Source organism: Schistocerca nitens, chromosome 6 (assembly GCF_023898315.1).
Source record: "Schistocerca nitens isolate TAMUIC-IGC-003100 chromosome 6, iqSchNite1.1, whole genome shotgun sequence".
NCBI lineage: Eukaryota > Metazoa > Arthropoda > Insecta > Orthoptera > Acrididae > Schistocerca > Schistocerca nitens.
This window is the reverse complement of record NC_064619.1, coordinates 588,076,878-588,093,363: the sequence shown is the minus strand read 5'-3', so window position 1 is coordinate 588,093,363 and position 16,486 is coordinate 588,076,878. Positions and strand designations below refer to the sequence as shown.

General features: G+C 44.1%; 1 protein-coding gene across 8 annotated transcripts in view; it reads right to left on the bottom strand.

Annotated features, from left to right (window-relative positions):
* The window catches only part of LOC126262230 (protein grainyhead), a 333,250-nt gene that overhangs the window by 222,492 nt on the left and 94,272 nt on the right, over positions 1-16,486 (bottom strand). For all 8 annotated transcript variants that reach the window (XM_049958688.1, XM_049958685.1, XM_049958691.1 and 5 more), the window contains exon 2: positions 4,218-4,529. In XM_049958688.1, coding sequence (XP_049814645.1) covers positions 4,218-4,468 — 251 coding nt within the window. In that variant the 5' untranslated portion in view covers positions 4,469-4,529. The remainder of the gene's footprint in view (positions 1-4,217; positions 4,530-16,486) is intronic.

Genomic DNA, 16,486 nt, shown 5'->3' with positions numbered 1-16,486 from the left:
AAATAGACGTGTCATTTTTATGTAATTGTTTTCTTATATTCCGTGGAGGCATTTGCGCTAGCGACGCTTGAATCACTGGGGGTATCTCACATGAAAAGTTCGCAAAGCATTGCTGAAAAAGAAAAAAAAACATTTACGATACCATACACATACAACAGCGAAAGGTTCTAATTCTGTACTCCCGTACAATATAAAAGGCGTGCAAGCCATTGAGGAATACTTAATCTGGCAGTCATAGACGGTTTATTAAGACGAAATTGTGGAGATGACAAAGAGCGACTTTGTACCACCTACTGTTTTTACACATTGTTAAGGATGTCAGTAGACAAGAATAGAAGACATAGTACAGATTTGTTATCATCTAAAGTAAAAGGAGTATGCCGCAAGAAAGCCTTTGAACATAGATTTGAAAATCTCACGTTACTCAGTCCTACTGCAAGGCAGCTGAAAACTGTATTTGCAGAATAACGGATACCTTTCCGTGCAGTGGTTAAGAAAATGTTATAGAAATGTAGACTGTTTTTGTGTCCTGCAGTCCCTGTTCTTTGAGTCCACATTATTAGCTACAAATACCATGGGGAAACAAATGTATAGTTTTGATAGTTTTTGTAACCTGCAATCAGTAGTCTCTTTATGCTAAATTCGCGAACTGACTACGCCGTCCATGCTGATCTCCCTTTTCTGGGCTAAAAATATTCTTCGTGAATGCAGTTTTCTTAAAACATGACACCATTGGACTTTTGTTCATGTTTGCTATTTTACTGGCAAAGAGTCCTGGCGAGAACATTTTGTTTTCAAATAACTTACGAGTGTATTGCATTCAAGTACTCATACAAAATATTTCTGTAGCTGTATCGGTTCCCACTTATTTAGTTTCAGTGGCAAAGGAACGAATCTTGCTATAAGTCTGTACCAGAATATGCTGAGGTTCACCACATATGCGATGGCACCAGAGATACTACAACGCAACCTTAGTGCAAGATTCGTTCCGTCGACTAATAACTGACAAGCAGAATTCTCTGTAAATCTAGTAATGGTTTACGATATTATTTGGCTGAAAACCGTAGTATGTAGGAGATGGAAAATAAGGAACTAAATAAACATTCAAGTTTCAGTGAAATCAACCGACGATGGAGGCCTCGAGAGCTATATCAAATCATTCGAAATATGGCTATCGAAATAATGGGACTTTTTCCAATTACTGTCGATTCTGAGAACTGTTCTGCTCCTAACGGTTTCTCTCACAAGAAGAATTCTATCTAACAACAACATTGAATGAGCAGTTCAGATGCAACTTGCAATACAGTCAACAATGTGAATTGATAGGTTCCATGACAGTATAGACGCTCTTTCTGCAGCCCATTTCTCGATTATCTGCCAAAAACAAGGCCTATGCAACGAAATAAATTCACTGGCATCTTCCACGAAGTAGTCACTTCTGGAAGGCTAAGCACTGCGACCGGGAGAGTGCGTCTGCCTGGATAACTGAGGACTCAGTGGGCTGCCAGGGGAGCTCCATTCATTTCGCTGTGGTTGGCGCCGGCGGCTTCTTCCCGGAGGCTTCTGGGAAGGGCGTTCTGAGCTCTGGAAGACCGGTTCCTGCGGGAACCTCGGCCTTAGGCACCTGGCAGAGACACGGGAACCCACTCCGCACGCGTTTTTACCGCTACACCCCGCTCGCTAACGACGCTCCAGCTCTACACGAGGAGAACTCAACGTTACAGGGGCTGATTTGAATGCAGCCCCCTCAACAAACTGCTTCTAGCAACGTACTCTGGAGTCTGTAGCGGTTGCTGACGTAACGTTGGTCGCCATAAAATCCATCCTCTCCTCAGGAATGTCCTTACGCGTTAAAGACGTAATCTTCGCTACTGGATGAAAGTAGTGCGTGTTGTCAAGTCAGTGAATCAACTGCCTATACGTCTGCAGAACGTGCACTGTAAATGCAAGAGAGCTGTAAAAGCTGACAGTGAAGCGGGACTCTAGTCGTAGTGCAGTTCTGTCCGGTTCTAAATTGCAGTCGAAGAGACGTTCTGGTATAAACGAAGATCGTACCTAATGTAGTATTTTGAGAACCATTTTGCTTCACAGCCCAGGTATATTTGATGAAGTTCATTTCGATACTTGTCGACAAAGGCTACGTGAGCCAAATACCTCCTGTTTCGCTGAACTAGTATCTAGCGATGCGTTCATCGTCTGCTGTAGAGTGAAAATGTTCAAATAGCATTATAGAACAACTACAAGGCCTTTGTCATAACATTCAGTATAAGTATCAGGAAGCGGTGTAATAATCGGGTAGTGTGGTATGTAACTCGCCTTGTAATTATTGTGGCATGCTGTGTCAATATTTAGGTTCTGTCGGAGTATACAAATATTCAGCTATCTCCGTAAAAATAATTTATTATTAGTAGTTAAGAACTCATGGAACGCGTTTAAAATTTGTTTATTTACGTCCTAAAAATATTTTAATTTAGGTTGCTCAAAGTTACCAAGCACCAGTCTTTGATGTAAACCCTATTAGGCTTTACACTATGTGGGGCTGGCCCCTTTCCTAGCTCATATACACAGAAAATCTTTCGCATAGCAATTGGTATCGACTGAGCGTAAAAAAAAAGAGAGTGGATCACTTCTGTCTGCAACATGGGTGAAAAACAGAGGAACAGAATTTCAGACCAGTTGCCTAAACGTCTGTCTGTTCCAGAAAAAATAGAACATATCCTGGGGCAAAAAAAGTTTGTCAATCCGTAAGATTTCAGGGAGAAGTCCCTCGTACGAAACACGATATCTTGTATATACGATACACAAGTAACGAGGTACATCCAGTCTTCTTAGATTTCCGAAAGGCTCTCAAACCCACCCCACCGTAAGGAGAATTTTTACGTATATGTGGCTAAAAAGTCGAATTTTTGATGAGCAAAACTCAGTGCGTTACACTGAACGCAAGTATTTAACAGAAAAGCAATCCTGGTGTAGAGGAGTGTAATATGATCACTAATGTTCTCAATATACACGACCTTTTATCAGTTAGGATTGACGGTGCAATCAAATTGTTCCCTGAAGACGGTTGTTGCTCACAGTAATCACCGTAGAAAGAATTACACAGCGTTTCAGCTTGGTGTGGTGAATGACAGGCCTCTCAAAAAGTGCATGAACACAATGTAATGCTTGAAAGTAAGATACGATTACAAGATTAGCATCAAATTTGTGGAGCCTGTCTCATCCAGATCTACCAGATCTACATGAATACTCTGCAGTTCGCACGTAAATGCTGGAAGACAATCGCTTTGATGCGTTACGAGAAGACCAAACCTCCTCACCTCGATGCTGTGACCTGACATTTTTTCCTTTACCAAAACAAACTGCGTAACCTGCTGGAAATCAAACAAGAAATTCGACGTGTTGGTTGGTTTGTGGGATTAAAGGGACCAGACTGCTACGGTCATCGGTCCCTTTTTCCAAAACTTAAAAACAGAAACACAGAGTAATAACGAACAAAATTCGACGTGTCCTCGGCGAAGTTGATGGGGAAATGTTTGAGTTAGTAGGGAAGGGGAGGAGAGTTTCGTACTTTTTTCAGGTTTAAACCTCAATATCCCCTGAATTATTATTATTATTATTATTATTATTATTATTATTCTCGAATCAGAAACATACAAATTTACAGTGGCCATACACATCAATAAATATGTACATATATATACACAAATTTATCCCCTGAAGAGAATAGTATTTTGTTTGCTTCTTTGAAATAAATAAATAAATTCGATTTATAGCAGCTTCGTATCCGGTGTTCTTTTTGAGACGCCCCTTATAAATCATTTTGGGGCTAACCAACATACACTCCTTCCAGAGTGAAAGGTTAGTTCACGCCCCCAGGCTGTGGCTAAACGATTTACCCACAATATGCTTCCTTCGAGGAGTGCAGTTTCCTCAAGGTACGACGGGGAGCTTCTGTGAAGTTTGGAAAGTGGTACAGAAAAGTGCAAATGTGAGCGCAGGTAGTGCCATGCCTGGGGAGCTCAATCGGTAGGTGCAACTCCAGCGAAAGGCAAGGTTCTGGATTCGAGTAACGCCCCGACACACAGACTGTCAGGAAGTTGCAAGACAGCGTTATTTCAGCAACATACTATAAGATTCGTTCTGGTACTGCGAAGTGATCAGGAATGGGTTGGTGACGTGAAACGGAGTGGAGAAGAGGGCAGGGCTGGTGTACTCACGGCCAGAGGTCGAGCTTGTCCTTGTCGGGCAGCTTGTACTCGTAGATGAAGCCCATGGTCTGGGCCTGGTCGTCCGCGGACGCTCCGCCGATGTTGAGCATGGCGGTCGTGACGGCCGAGAAGGGGTGCTCGTAGTAGGGCCGCCAGCTCGCCGCTGCCGCTGCAGCCGCCGCCGCCTCCTCGGAGCCGGCAGCCGCCGCCGCGCCGCCCCCGGCAGACCCGCCGCCTCCGCCGCCCCCGCCGTCCGCCATGCGGGTCCCGGATCCGGACCCGGCGCGCTCCTCCTCCAGTGACTCCTTCCCGCCTCGCTTCCTGCCAAGACAAACAGGAGACGTCTTTCAGTCGACGAGCGGTTGCCAGCCTTCCGACAGTTAGTAAATGTTCAAATGTGTGTGAAATCTTATGGGACTTGACTGCTAAGGTCATCAGTCCCTAAGCTTACACACTACTTAACCTAAATTAACCTAAGGACAAACACACACACTCATGCCCGAGGGAGGACTCGAACCTCCGACGGAACCAGCGTCACAGTCCATGACTGCAGCGCCTTGGACCGTTCGACTAATCCCGCGCGGCGACAATTAGTATCAACACTCTGTAGTGTCCCTAAACTGGGATACCCCAAAGGCTGTAAATTTTTTAATTGTTTGTATCTGTCTTCCACATGATTTATTGTAAGTCAAACCTAGCAAGACTGTACAACACGTGGTGTAGAATCGATATTATCTTAATAATTTCATTTTTTTAAAAAAAAATATTCATGCATTTATTTTGGAGTATTTGCATTTCGTTGCGTCAAGTAGTCATGCGTTCAACTGGTATAACAGCACTTTAAAGTAGTATATGAAATGGAAACACTACCCAGAGCGAGTCATCTGTAACAAAACAAGCTGTCATAGCACCGGCAATCGTCTAAAAAGTAATACCAGCAAGAGGAATGCACAGTGAGGCGTCATTGCTGTTCCACAATAACGCAAAATAAATCATAATGACAATCGAGGACAGAGTATGTTGTCATTTCAGAAACATTAACAGGTAAAGGGTGTCTCAAAATTCCTATGACAATTTTCTACACTTTGCAACCAGCAATCAGTATATAAGTTACAGGGTGATTCCAAATTCCTGTTACAATTTTGTTTACATTTTAAGGATCCATCAAAAGGTACAAGGTTATTCCAAAACAAAATACAATATTCTAAATCATATAATGGGCAATCAATAGATACACAACTATTCCAAAGTCCTGTTACAATCTTCTACACCTCGACAGTTGTAGTGGAGCGATTTTAAAGCACTCTTCCAAGCTTCTAGGCGTTATCGTGACCTATCATTAAGTAGCGTTTGGAATAAAGGTTGCCGGCCGGTGTGGCCGTGCGGTTCTAGGCGCTTCAGTCTGAAACCGCGTGACCGCTGCGGTCGCAGGTTCGAATCCTGCCTCGGGCATGGATGTGTGTGATGTCCTTAGGTTAGTTAGGTTTAGGTTCAAAAATGGTTCAAATGGCTCTGAGCACTATGCGACTTAACTTCTAAGGTCATCAGTCGCATAGAACTTAGAACTAATTAAATCTAATTAACCTAAGGACATCACACACATCCATGCCCGAGGCAGGATTCGAACCTGCGACCGTAGCGGTCGCTCGGTTCCAGACTGTAGCGCCTAGAACCGCACGGCCACTCCGGCCGGCTAGGTTTAGGTATTTCGAAGTTCTAGGGGACTGATGACCACAGATGTTAAGTCCCAGAGCGCTCAGAGCCATTTGAACCATTTTTTTTTTTTTTAATAAAGGTTAAAGGCAAAATTTAGGAAGATGAATGGTTCTCAAATCTTCCGCTTCTGTGGTCAGAATTGTTACCACCACTGTCCTCCCTGCCTCGGTCATAATATCGAAAATTAATTACTTTATATGTGTAGTGGCGTAGCAAGACAGCCACGCCACTCGGAGGTAGCCGAAAGGCACGCGTTTAAATACACGCAGACCGGCGTGAGGTCTGGAACAGGACAATGCCTTGAGCATTGCAATAAAGTACGAAAATCTTGTAATACTGAACTTTAATCCATAATCGGTGTACATCGCTCTTGTACAGATATAATCTCCATTTCACTACACACTGGTAATGGCGCCTTGCTAGGTCGTAGCCAATGACTTAGCTGAAGGCTATGCTAACTACCGTCTCGGCAAATGAGAGCGTATTGGTCAGTGAACTGTACCTAGCTACGTCGGCTGTACAACTGGGGCGAGTGCCAGGACGTCTCTCTCTAGACCTGCCGTGTGGTGGCGCTCGGTCTGCTATCACTGACAGTGGCGACACGCGGGTCCGACGTATACCACCGGACCGCGGCCGATTTAAAGGCTACCACCTAGCAAGTGTGGTGTCTGGCGGTGACACCACAATATGGTCTCACTGGCTGAAAGAAATCGAGAGAACGTAAATCTAGAGAACAGAGGGTGGCACTTTTGGCTATCCCAGCCAGGTCAACATCTGCTGAACGTGTCAACTGTGGTGGCGTGTCGACGTTTTTTTATCAGCAGCAAATATACAGCTCCCACAAATGACTCATGGAGTACTGGTGAACTGACACGATTGGTTTGTTTTTATTCAGATGTTCAAATGTGTGTGAATTCCTAAGGGACCAAACTGCTTAGATCATTGGTCCCTAGACTTACACACTACTTAAACTAACTTATGCTAAGAACAACTCACACACCCACGCCCGAGGGAGGACTCGAACCTTCAATCTTAGCAGCGAAAAATTATATAGTCAGTGCCAAATACAATGGCGCACACTTTTAATACGAATATCGGATCACTCTTAATACGTTTGTGAGCACTCGAGGTGACAAACTACGTATATGGCGCGTTTAGTCGCTACACGTATTCGTAAACGTGCATTCCCATTTATTCTACTGTATATTTTTTTTGCTATATTTGTGTTGTACATCTGTTTTATATAACAGTGTAGTGTTGAACTTTTAAAGTAACGTATCTATGTAATTAGTTAACACTGCATACTCTTTGTATATCTGTCAAACGCATGGGGTATATTATAAGGTACATAACTGAACAATAATATTACCAAAGAGTGTGCGACCATCCGATTCACAACATGTAAAGAAACGTTTATGATTCACGTCTGCAACTGTCATTCCCAGATTTACGCCCTTCAACGGTTTTCACGGACATGGAAGAACCCAAGTCTCATAGCGCGACGCGTTAGTAATTGTCCGATAAGAATTTTGCTTATTCGCGAATTTTTAGTGAAAAACAAGAAAATTTATTGAGGCTTGAATACGCCTGTTCGATCTCATTTGATTGCGATAAAGACTTACTATTTGTACACTTAAGAATACACTTAAGAAAAATAAGGACAAAAGATGAAAGCATTTTTTGGGTTTTGGGTTGAAGCTACATGTAATCAACATTAGTATCACCAGTAAGCAATAACCCAAAAGAAGTGCACTGTAACTTTTGCTTGTGGAGCAAACAAGGCTCTAAACGTGGGATGTCCTCCTTCGGAAAAGAGGCACAGTTATGCAGGACCATTTAGAGACTTAGGGAAAACGCTCGCTTAGAGTTGTTAAATTATGGGGGCAATTATACATGATAACCGCTCCACGCAGGAATTACCACTTGTCGTAGACATCGCTTTCTTAAAGCTGAGTCTTTAGATCCTTCAAAACAGAGTAATAGCGCCGTGCCTGCAGTAGCGGCCAATCCCTTCTGCACTCAGAATCTCATCTGGTTTTTCCGCGCAGGGGCGCTGCCGCAGACATCTCTGCGGCGCCAACAATCGCGCTTTATGCTGTGCGGTGAGAGCAAATGGGCGTCCGCACACGCCTGCCCAGTATTTCCTGATGTGGTAGCCTTCCACGAGTTTACTGCGGGTCGCTCCTGTGCGGTTTGACCCAAATACGCTACAACTGCATTTCGTCGAACACCTAACCGCAAGGCACCGGGCTCCGCTCAAGGCAAAACTCCAACTCTTCCTTTTAAGTCCGTTACAGACACTGCGTATTTGTACAACGAAATCATCCTTTCTTTGTTATTTTATATCTCTTAATGGTCATCCGCGGAGGTAATTACCGTGACAGTTCTGTCTGCAAAATGACTATGGCTTAAATGAGCACTGAAACTGTGAAAATACAGTAGCGGAATTGACTACATTTTTCAATTGGTTATAATGCATTATATGTTTTTCCCTTTGACATTTACCACCGCGAGGTTGATGGGTAGGTTCGTCGATGGCTTTTCTGCTGCTAATGATAAAATGAAGCATGTTACTGACTACTGTAAAGAAGGATATCTTTCGGGGTTCGTATCTGAACTGCACAGATGATGAAAGTAACTACTGAAGTCACCAATTTATATTCATAAAAAATACACAAAGCAGTCGACAAATATTTTCCTACAATCAGAGGGGAAAAAGCTTATAAAGTAATGAAGATATTAACAAAGAATTCCAATGAGGAACGAGAGAGGGAGTCAGAATTAATAGACAGTGTAAGCTCATAAATTTGTAGGTTATCTTCCATAAGGTGATAGATATGCATTCCTGAAGCTCTAAAATGCATACCTTAAAAGCCATGAGAACATTTAAATCTTCGCTACTGTGACACACGTCTCTTCCACTGCAAGCTCTTTGCTGTTACGAACATACTACCAAACAAGTTGGCTGGTGCGTTGTATCGTTGGTTCCTACCAAACGACTAGTCTGTCCTACTAGAGGAGGTATCATTCCAACAACGCATGGAGATATGATTCGTGTACGATGGAGCACCAATCCATTCCCGCCGAAATCACCGAGAACACATCACACAGAGATCTAATGGCAAATGCATTTGTCGGGGAAGTCTAGTGCGTTCGCCAGCACCCCCCCCCCCCCCCCAACAACAGACCTTGATCCGTCGGATTTTTGGTTATGGGGACACTTGAAATCTTTGGTGTACAGAAGCTACAATAATGATGTCCAAACACTACAAGAACGCATCATCAATGAAAGGCAGTACACTCGTCACCAACCAGGAATTTTTCAGAGAGTGCTTGATCCCGTAAGACGTCAGATAAAAAATGTGTGTTAGTATGAAGCCGGCCGAAGTGGCCGTGCGGTTAAAGGCGCTGCAGTCTGGAACCGCAAGACCGCTACGGTCGCAGGTTCGAATCCTGCCTCGGGCATGGATGTTTGTGATGTCCTTAGGTTAGTTAGGTTTAAGTAGTTCTAAGTTCTAGGGGACTAATGACCTCAGCAGTTGAGTCCCATAGTGCTCAGAGCCATTTTTTTGTTAGTATGAATGGACACCATGTCGAGCACCTCCGTATCCGATGGCGCACCTGTGCAAGTCACGTCTAATAAAAAGCACATCATATAAGAAGATCTGCTTTGCGCAGTAACATAATTATTTGTTCTCATTTGTTTACCATATTCTGCAAGTTGTTCGTAATAGCAAAGAGCTTGCACAGAAAAGATGTGCTTCACACTAATGAAGATCAAAAAGCGCTCATAGCTCTTAATATATGAATTTTGGAGCTCATGTTTAGTGGACACTTTCTTTTTGTTTAGGGCATACTACAATTTCTCAAAATATGGAATACTTTTTTTAACAGCTCGTAATGCACATTATAATTTTTTCGAACACTAAGGAACTGCAGCTTTCCCCCCCCCCCCCCCCCTTCCACCATCTCCATCACTGTACGTCTAGCTCGCTACCGCGTAGCGTGATCATTACTTCCTTGTGACAGAAAAATAGGGAGAGACAATAGTGCGTGTACACAGCAGAACTGTTACCACATCGGTAGTACACAGCACCTAAATCAGCCTTCAAATGTGGCACAAAAGTTTTGGGTACTGTATACTGTCACGCCGTCACACAATCATGAAATTTGTACTAAACATTCAAATTTACAAATTGCGGATGTTAAGTTGCTATTTAAGTGCAAGCCAAGAACAGAGAGAATGATGTCATCCTCTCTCTTTTGTTTGCAAGAGTTCCAGTTCGATGAACAGCTGCGATCGTATTTTCTCTCAAGGATGGCAGTAAGTGTCGCCTATAAGTGGTAAACTGCTGCACTGTCAGTCTGTATGATACATGTAACTACATGTAAATGCAAGTCTTTTGATTTTTTTCTTCTTTTGGAAAACAATCCCCTGTGCACGCTTTATACTTGCAGCGGTCAGTCCTTGCTGCTATAATCGTTATGCACTGCGTACGCCAGTTGGAGCTGACCGTGTGTGGTCCGAGAAATTTATTGCGCTAACACCCTTAGCGGCGTAGAGGACATCACTCACTGCGTTCGTGACAGGCGTGAAAGGAGACGCAAATCGGAAGTCGTGCACTCAGCTACGTGATCCAGTTGTGCGCTGAGGGCACGGCAGTCCGTGCATTAGGCCCACCGAGCGGCTATGAAAGACTGCAACAGTGGTGCCCAGAATTAGTCGAAGAGTAACCTGATAATATGGCTAATTCGTACTGTAATAAGTGCTAGTCTTAAACTGTTACTAAAATACAATGAAAAGAATGACGAAATGCCTGTACTTTGAAAGATTTAATATCATCCTACAGCTCTTCCTTCTTCCGTAACAGTTTCATCTCCGCATACCTACAGTACTCTATGTCCTTAATATCATTTCACCCATCACAACCTTTCTCAACTCTGCAAGTCTGTTCCAGTACCAAGTTAACTATGCTGCGTACTTCGTACACATACAGGTAAATGGTTCAAATGGCTCTGAGCACTATGGGACTTAACATCTATGGTCATCAGTCCCCTAGAACTTAGAACTACTTAAACCTAACTAACCTAAGGACAGCACACACAACACCCAGTCATCACGAGGCAGAGAAAATCCCTGACCCCGCCGGGAATCGAACCCGGGAACCCGGGCGTGGGAAGCGAGAACGCTACCGCACGACCACGAGCTGCGGACCACATCCAGGTAAACTGGCGCTACCTCAGCTGACGGTATTTCATGACCATCTTTCCTCGCCTATTGTTTTTTGTACATTTTCATTTCTTATCTTACCACTCCACTTAATTAAAAAAAAAGTGGAAGTATAAAAATCTTTGACCTCAATCCGAAGCCAGTATGTGATATTAGTAGATAATTTCTGCTGTCGACGTCAAGAGCGTTACAGAGGGAGCACTAGCTCGAGTTCAACAAGAATCAAGAAACGGTTTGTCAGTGAGCCTTACGTCATTTGTGAGAAGTAGTGCAGGAAGAGGCAGAAAAGAAGTGGTGGCCAACGTTATATCAGATGTCCCAGCGACGAAGATGAAGAAAAGATCGGACTGGCGAAAGAAATCGGCCGTGCCATTTCAAAGGAGCCATTCCAGCCATCGCGTTAAACGATTTAAGGACATGACGGGAAACCTGATATCTGAGGCTGGAGAGGATTTGAACCACTACTCTCCCAAACACGACAAAAGACAGAGAAGATCCACCGAATAGCAGTAAGTTTCTTTACGAGATGTTTTAGTGAGTGCGATAGCGTTACAGAGATGCTCAACCATGACACAGACGTTACAAAAGAAGAGAGATGAATTACGGAGAGATTTATCGTTTGAATCGCGGTAGTGTACACTCCAAGAAGGGTGGGACAACATATTACGACGCCTGTTCAGAAGGTAACGTCCGACCGGTCGCAAAATGGAGACCACCGTGAAAATCCAAAATTTTTTATTTGCAACAGTTGGCTACACCTTCCAGCTACTTCTTTACATAGTCGCCACTCCGATTGAGACATTTGTCGTAGCGTTGTACCAACTTTCCAATACCATCGTCATAGGGAGAAGCCACCTGTGCTTCCTGCCAATTTTCTACGCAGGTCTACAGCTCGTTGTCTGTGCCAGAACGTTGTCTTCATAGCTAGCGGTTCACGTGACCAGAAATGAAACTCAGGGAGAGAGTCAATTACAGACTCTATTGTGAGTAATCAAACACTTCCCATCGAAAACGCTGCAGAAGCATCTTCATAGCCCCTTCAGAGTGCGGACGAGAATTGTCATGCAGAATGAAACGCATGGCAGCTATGCTATGTGGGCTGCTTGACATCAGGCGAAATCTTACACCAGACCCTCATACTTGGCGGGAGACTATTTCCCTAAGCATCTTTACTTGCTCACTCTGCGCTCAGAACTGCAAAGAACAATGTGACGCGATCGGAGGTCATACATTGCCGAACACACTTGTGCAAAGCCTTATCGGATTTTCACTGTGGTTTCCAGTTTACACGTCATCGGACCTTACATACTGAATAGGGCTGGTACTTCCTCTCACACATCTCTCGAGAAAGGACGACGACGAGGAAAATAAGAGAATTGAAAGCTCATACGGGGGTTTGTCGATCTGCCCACGCACCATTCGAGAATGGAAAAGAAAGTCCGCCACACACCGTAAAGTATGCAGAGTGATTCCGTGAGTGATGAAGAAGGGTAAGTGAATCAATCTGAGGTAAGGGACACCGATCCGAAAGTTATAAGCAGAAATCGTTCTTATACCTCTGACAGTGGAGCTCTTTTGTAACTCTTTGCTTTCCATATTTTGTAAGGTTGTAGCACAGATTAAACCAAGAAGAAACTGTGTAGTAAACATAGGCTCTAAAATGCATGCCTTAAGAGGGCACTTGTTCAGTAGAAGAGATGTGCTACACAATAACAATGGTGAACAAAGTGCGCACTTTGGAGCCCATGTTTACTGGACATTTATTTCTTATTTTGATCCTTACTACCTTCTCATAAAATATGGACAGCAAGACCTTGCTGTAGAAGAGGTCCATTTTCATAAGTATCACTGCTATTTTCGCTTACAACCTTCGACTAGGTCTTTTCCGGGCCAAGGTCCCTTATCTCGAATTGATTCAGTAACCCTTCTGCATCATCCCTGAAAGTTTGTATCATAATCAGGGAACCAGTGTGTACATGTGGAGTCTAGTGTCTTACCAGTGCGTCATTTTGCTCGGTAAAAAGACGATTATGATGATAATTTGGTGTTTTCTCTATATGCGTTCTCGACGGTAAAGATCGGGAAGAATACGAATGAGATTGCAAATTACCTTCTTATAACCAAGCTCTCCACTCCTCTCAAGAATAGCGAAGGCAGAAGACTAGGAAGACGGCAGCAGAGGTTCCACTCCTTCCCACGCAGAAACACGAGAGAGCTTGCCTCAGATTTGCAATGCGAGTAACAACCACCTCTTTGCAAGACAACGGCCCCAGCCGCATTTTCGGCGTCACGATTGATTACTGTAATTCGTTATTGTGCCATTATGCTAACGCGCCCGCCGCGGGCGAGTGAGCAGTCTGAATAGCTGTCTCTTTACCTCTCATAAATGCGGACGGCGGCGGCGCACGTCCCCGAAACAGTCCGGGAGTGCATTAAAAGGCGAGTCCACGTGAAGAGCCGCGCGACGTGACCCTACGGGACGCGCAGGCTGTCGCAGAGCCGACGTCCCGGTCCGCCGTAATTGCGGTCCTAAACGCCGTCGTTTGTCAGGCGCCACTGAGAGAATGCAGCCCCCATGGCGACTGTCAGACCCGCTTAGGCTCTCACAGTGTGACGTGATGCGCGGTGACGCCACGGTCGTGACGCGAGGCATTTAAGGCCCTCCTGTTACACGGCTGGGGCGGCCCAACAATCCAGCTACGCGGCTTTGTCACTCGTGGACAGTCGTGAATATTCACACCGCGCAGTCTTTTCGAATTTTGATAAACTGGGAGCTGCGGGGAGGGGAGGAGGTGTGGGGGGGGGGGGGGGTAGGGAAGCCGGTCCAACTACTACATTGCTGCTAGATACTGAATCAACAGTCAGAGCGATAAAAATTTATAGATATGCCACTTAAGTTGAGGATAGATACTAAACATGAGGAGCAAGTGAATGTTGCTGTTATTTTCCCAAGATACATAAGTTAAGGCAGCGACGAACTCGAAGGCTTGTTTGAACACCTCAGTGCTTATTAAGCATGGCCCTGTTAGAACTGTCTTGCTCAGACAATTATACGGGAACCTACAGTTTGCCGCTCGCAGCTTGGGATTGTTCACATTACCAGACATTGCCAGAGATGGAAAAAGATGCCGAGACATATAAAAAATCCTGACCTGACCGACTTTCGAATACCAGACTTTTGGATTCGTAGTCTCGCGCTTAAGCGCCAAGTCACTTTTTTAGCTTTTGATTAGATTTATTTTATTTTCTCGGTGCCACTCTAAATGGCCCTGAGCACTATGCGACTTAACTTCTGAGGTCATCAGTCGCCCAGAACTTAGAACTAAGGAAACCTAACTAACCTAAGGACATCACACACATCCATGCCCGAGGCAGGATTCGAACCTGCGACCGTAGCGGTCGCTCGGTTCCAGACTGTAGCGCCTAGAACCGCACGGCCACTCGGGCCGGCGGTGCCACACTAAAATGAAGGTGTTGTGTACATAGTTCCGCGTAGTCAGCGCGTACACAAATTTTCCACTAGAGCGCGCCCCACTAAGCACAACAGCGCAGGCGCAGCGCTCGTCTGTCTCCGCACTACGAGATGGCGCTGCCTTAGAGATGGACCAAATTCTGCTTCCGCCGATCCGCGTATTAATATGTAACGTAGCCAATGAGATTGCTGCTAATGTAGAACCTTTTCTCCTCGCGGATCACACTCACGCAGTGATACCTGAACGCGCGAGGTAATATAATGAGTGTACAGACCTCCCATTAGTCAGTCTGCATTAGTCTGTACGAGTCTGCATTAGTCTGTACCAGTCTATAGTCAAGTTTCAGTCTGCCCCTAATAAGATTACCATATTCCTGTACATAGCATCCAGAATCAAGTTACGTAATGTCTACGCATTTTATTATTTTAATAAATGTGTGTGAAAATTAATCAAGTTCTGTTTAAAGTTGGTCACCGTCATTCTGCTACTCTAAGCGTGCAAGTGGCTTTTCTATCGTCTGACCTAACGGCAGAAGATAAACACGCCACGATAAGACCACGAGACATATTGCTGACACTCGCCTACTTCGTTAGAGTGACAAGTCAAATAATCTGATGGTGTGTGTACCGAAGGTCTTACAGTACGCACACCACAAAAAGAATGTTCCTGTCTAGAATCTTTTATCCCTCATGGAGCAATAAGACTGATGAAATTCCCTTGAGAACTAAATATTTTAAAAACTAAGTACCTCGAGTAAAATTGTCTTCTCTGAAGTTAAGAATAAATCCTAGTGCCATCTGCAATGCTGACGAAAGAAATTTAGATATGAAATTCTTGTATGATGGTGGTAGTAACAGGAAGAGTAACATACGCAACAGACACACTGCCCACACATTTCGGATTTTAAGGATCCGTTTATAACAGGTTAATTGGGCAACTCACAATGAATTTGTGTGTACTTAATTTGGCTTTAGAAAGAGCGGTAATAGAACCCAATATGCCATACAGGATCGCGAATGTTCAATAGGAACGAAAGTAATGCTGTGTTTGCTCAATAAAATATAATAGCACCACTAACGGTTTCAAAATAGGGAAGCGAGTTGTCACAACACCACTATCAGATTGTCCGCTGACCATGGTGTTATCTACAGGAAATTCAAAGAGACTTGGATAAAATTTCCACTTGCTGTAATGAATAGCTCTACTTAAATGTGTATAAAAGCAAGAAAATGGCCGGAACGGAGGGAAAAACCCATTAGTACCCAATTACGTGGCTGCTGATAAACTGCTACCGTCTTTCATGTCGTCTAATTATCTAGCGGTGATGCTAAGATGTGATATTAAGTGAATGAAACACACCAAATCGGTGGTATGGAAGGTGCGTGGGAAACTGTGCTGGTAAACCGGGTACTTATTCATTGGTAATGGAAAATATGACGCTGTTGTGGTTGTTCTAGACTACTGATCCAGTAACTGGAATCTTTAACAATTATGCATGACGGCAGACGTCATAGGAATTCAGGGACACGCAGGTAGGATCGCAACATCTCGGTGAGGCCCATGAGTAACATGTGAACGAAATACGAAAGAAAAGCGGCGTTGTTATTGCGTAAAATCTGTCGGGTAAATGCAGGGAATCCTTATTCGAAAAAGACTGTGTGAACATTGTGCTACGACCATCATATATCTCGCTCATGGATCATACAAATAAGGTGTATTTAAGGCACTAGCAGAGGTATATAGATGTTTTCCTCGCTCAATACGCAAGTGGAACAGGGCAGAAAATCGGTAATACTGATACGAAGTGCCATCCGTCACGCACTATAGCGTCGCTTACAGAGCATAAATTTAGAAGCAGA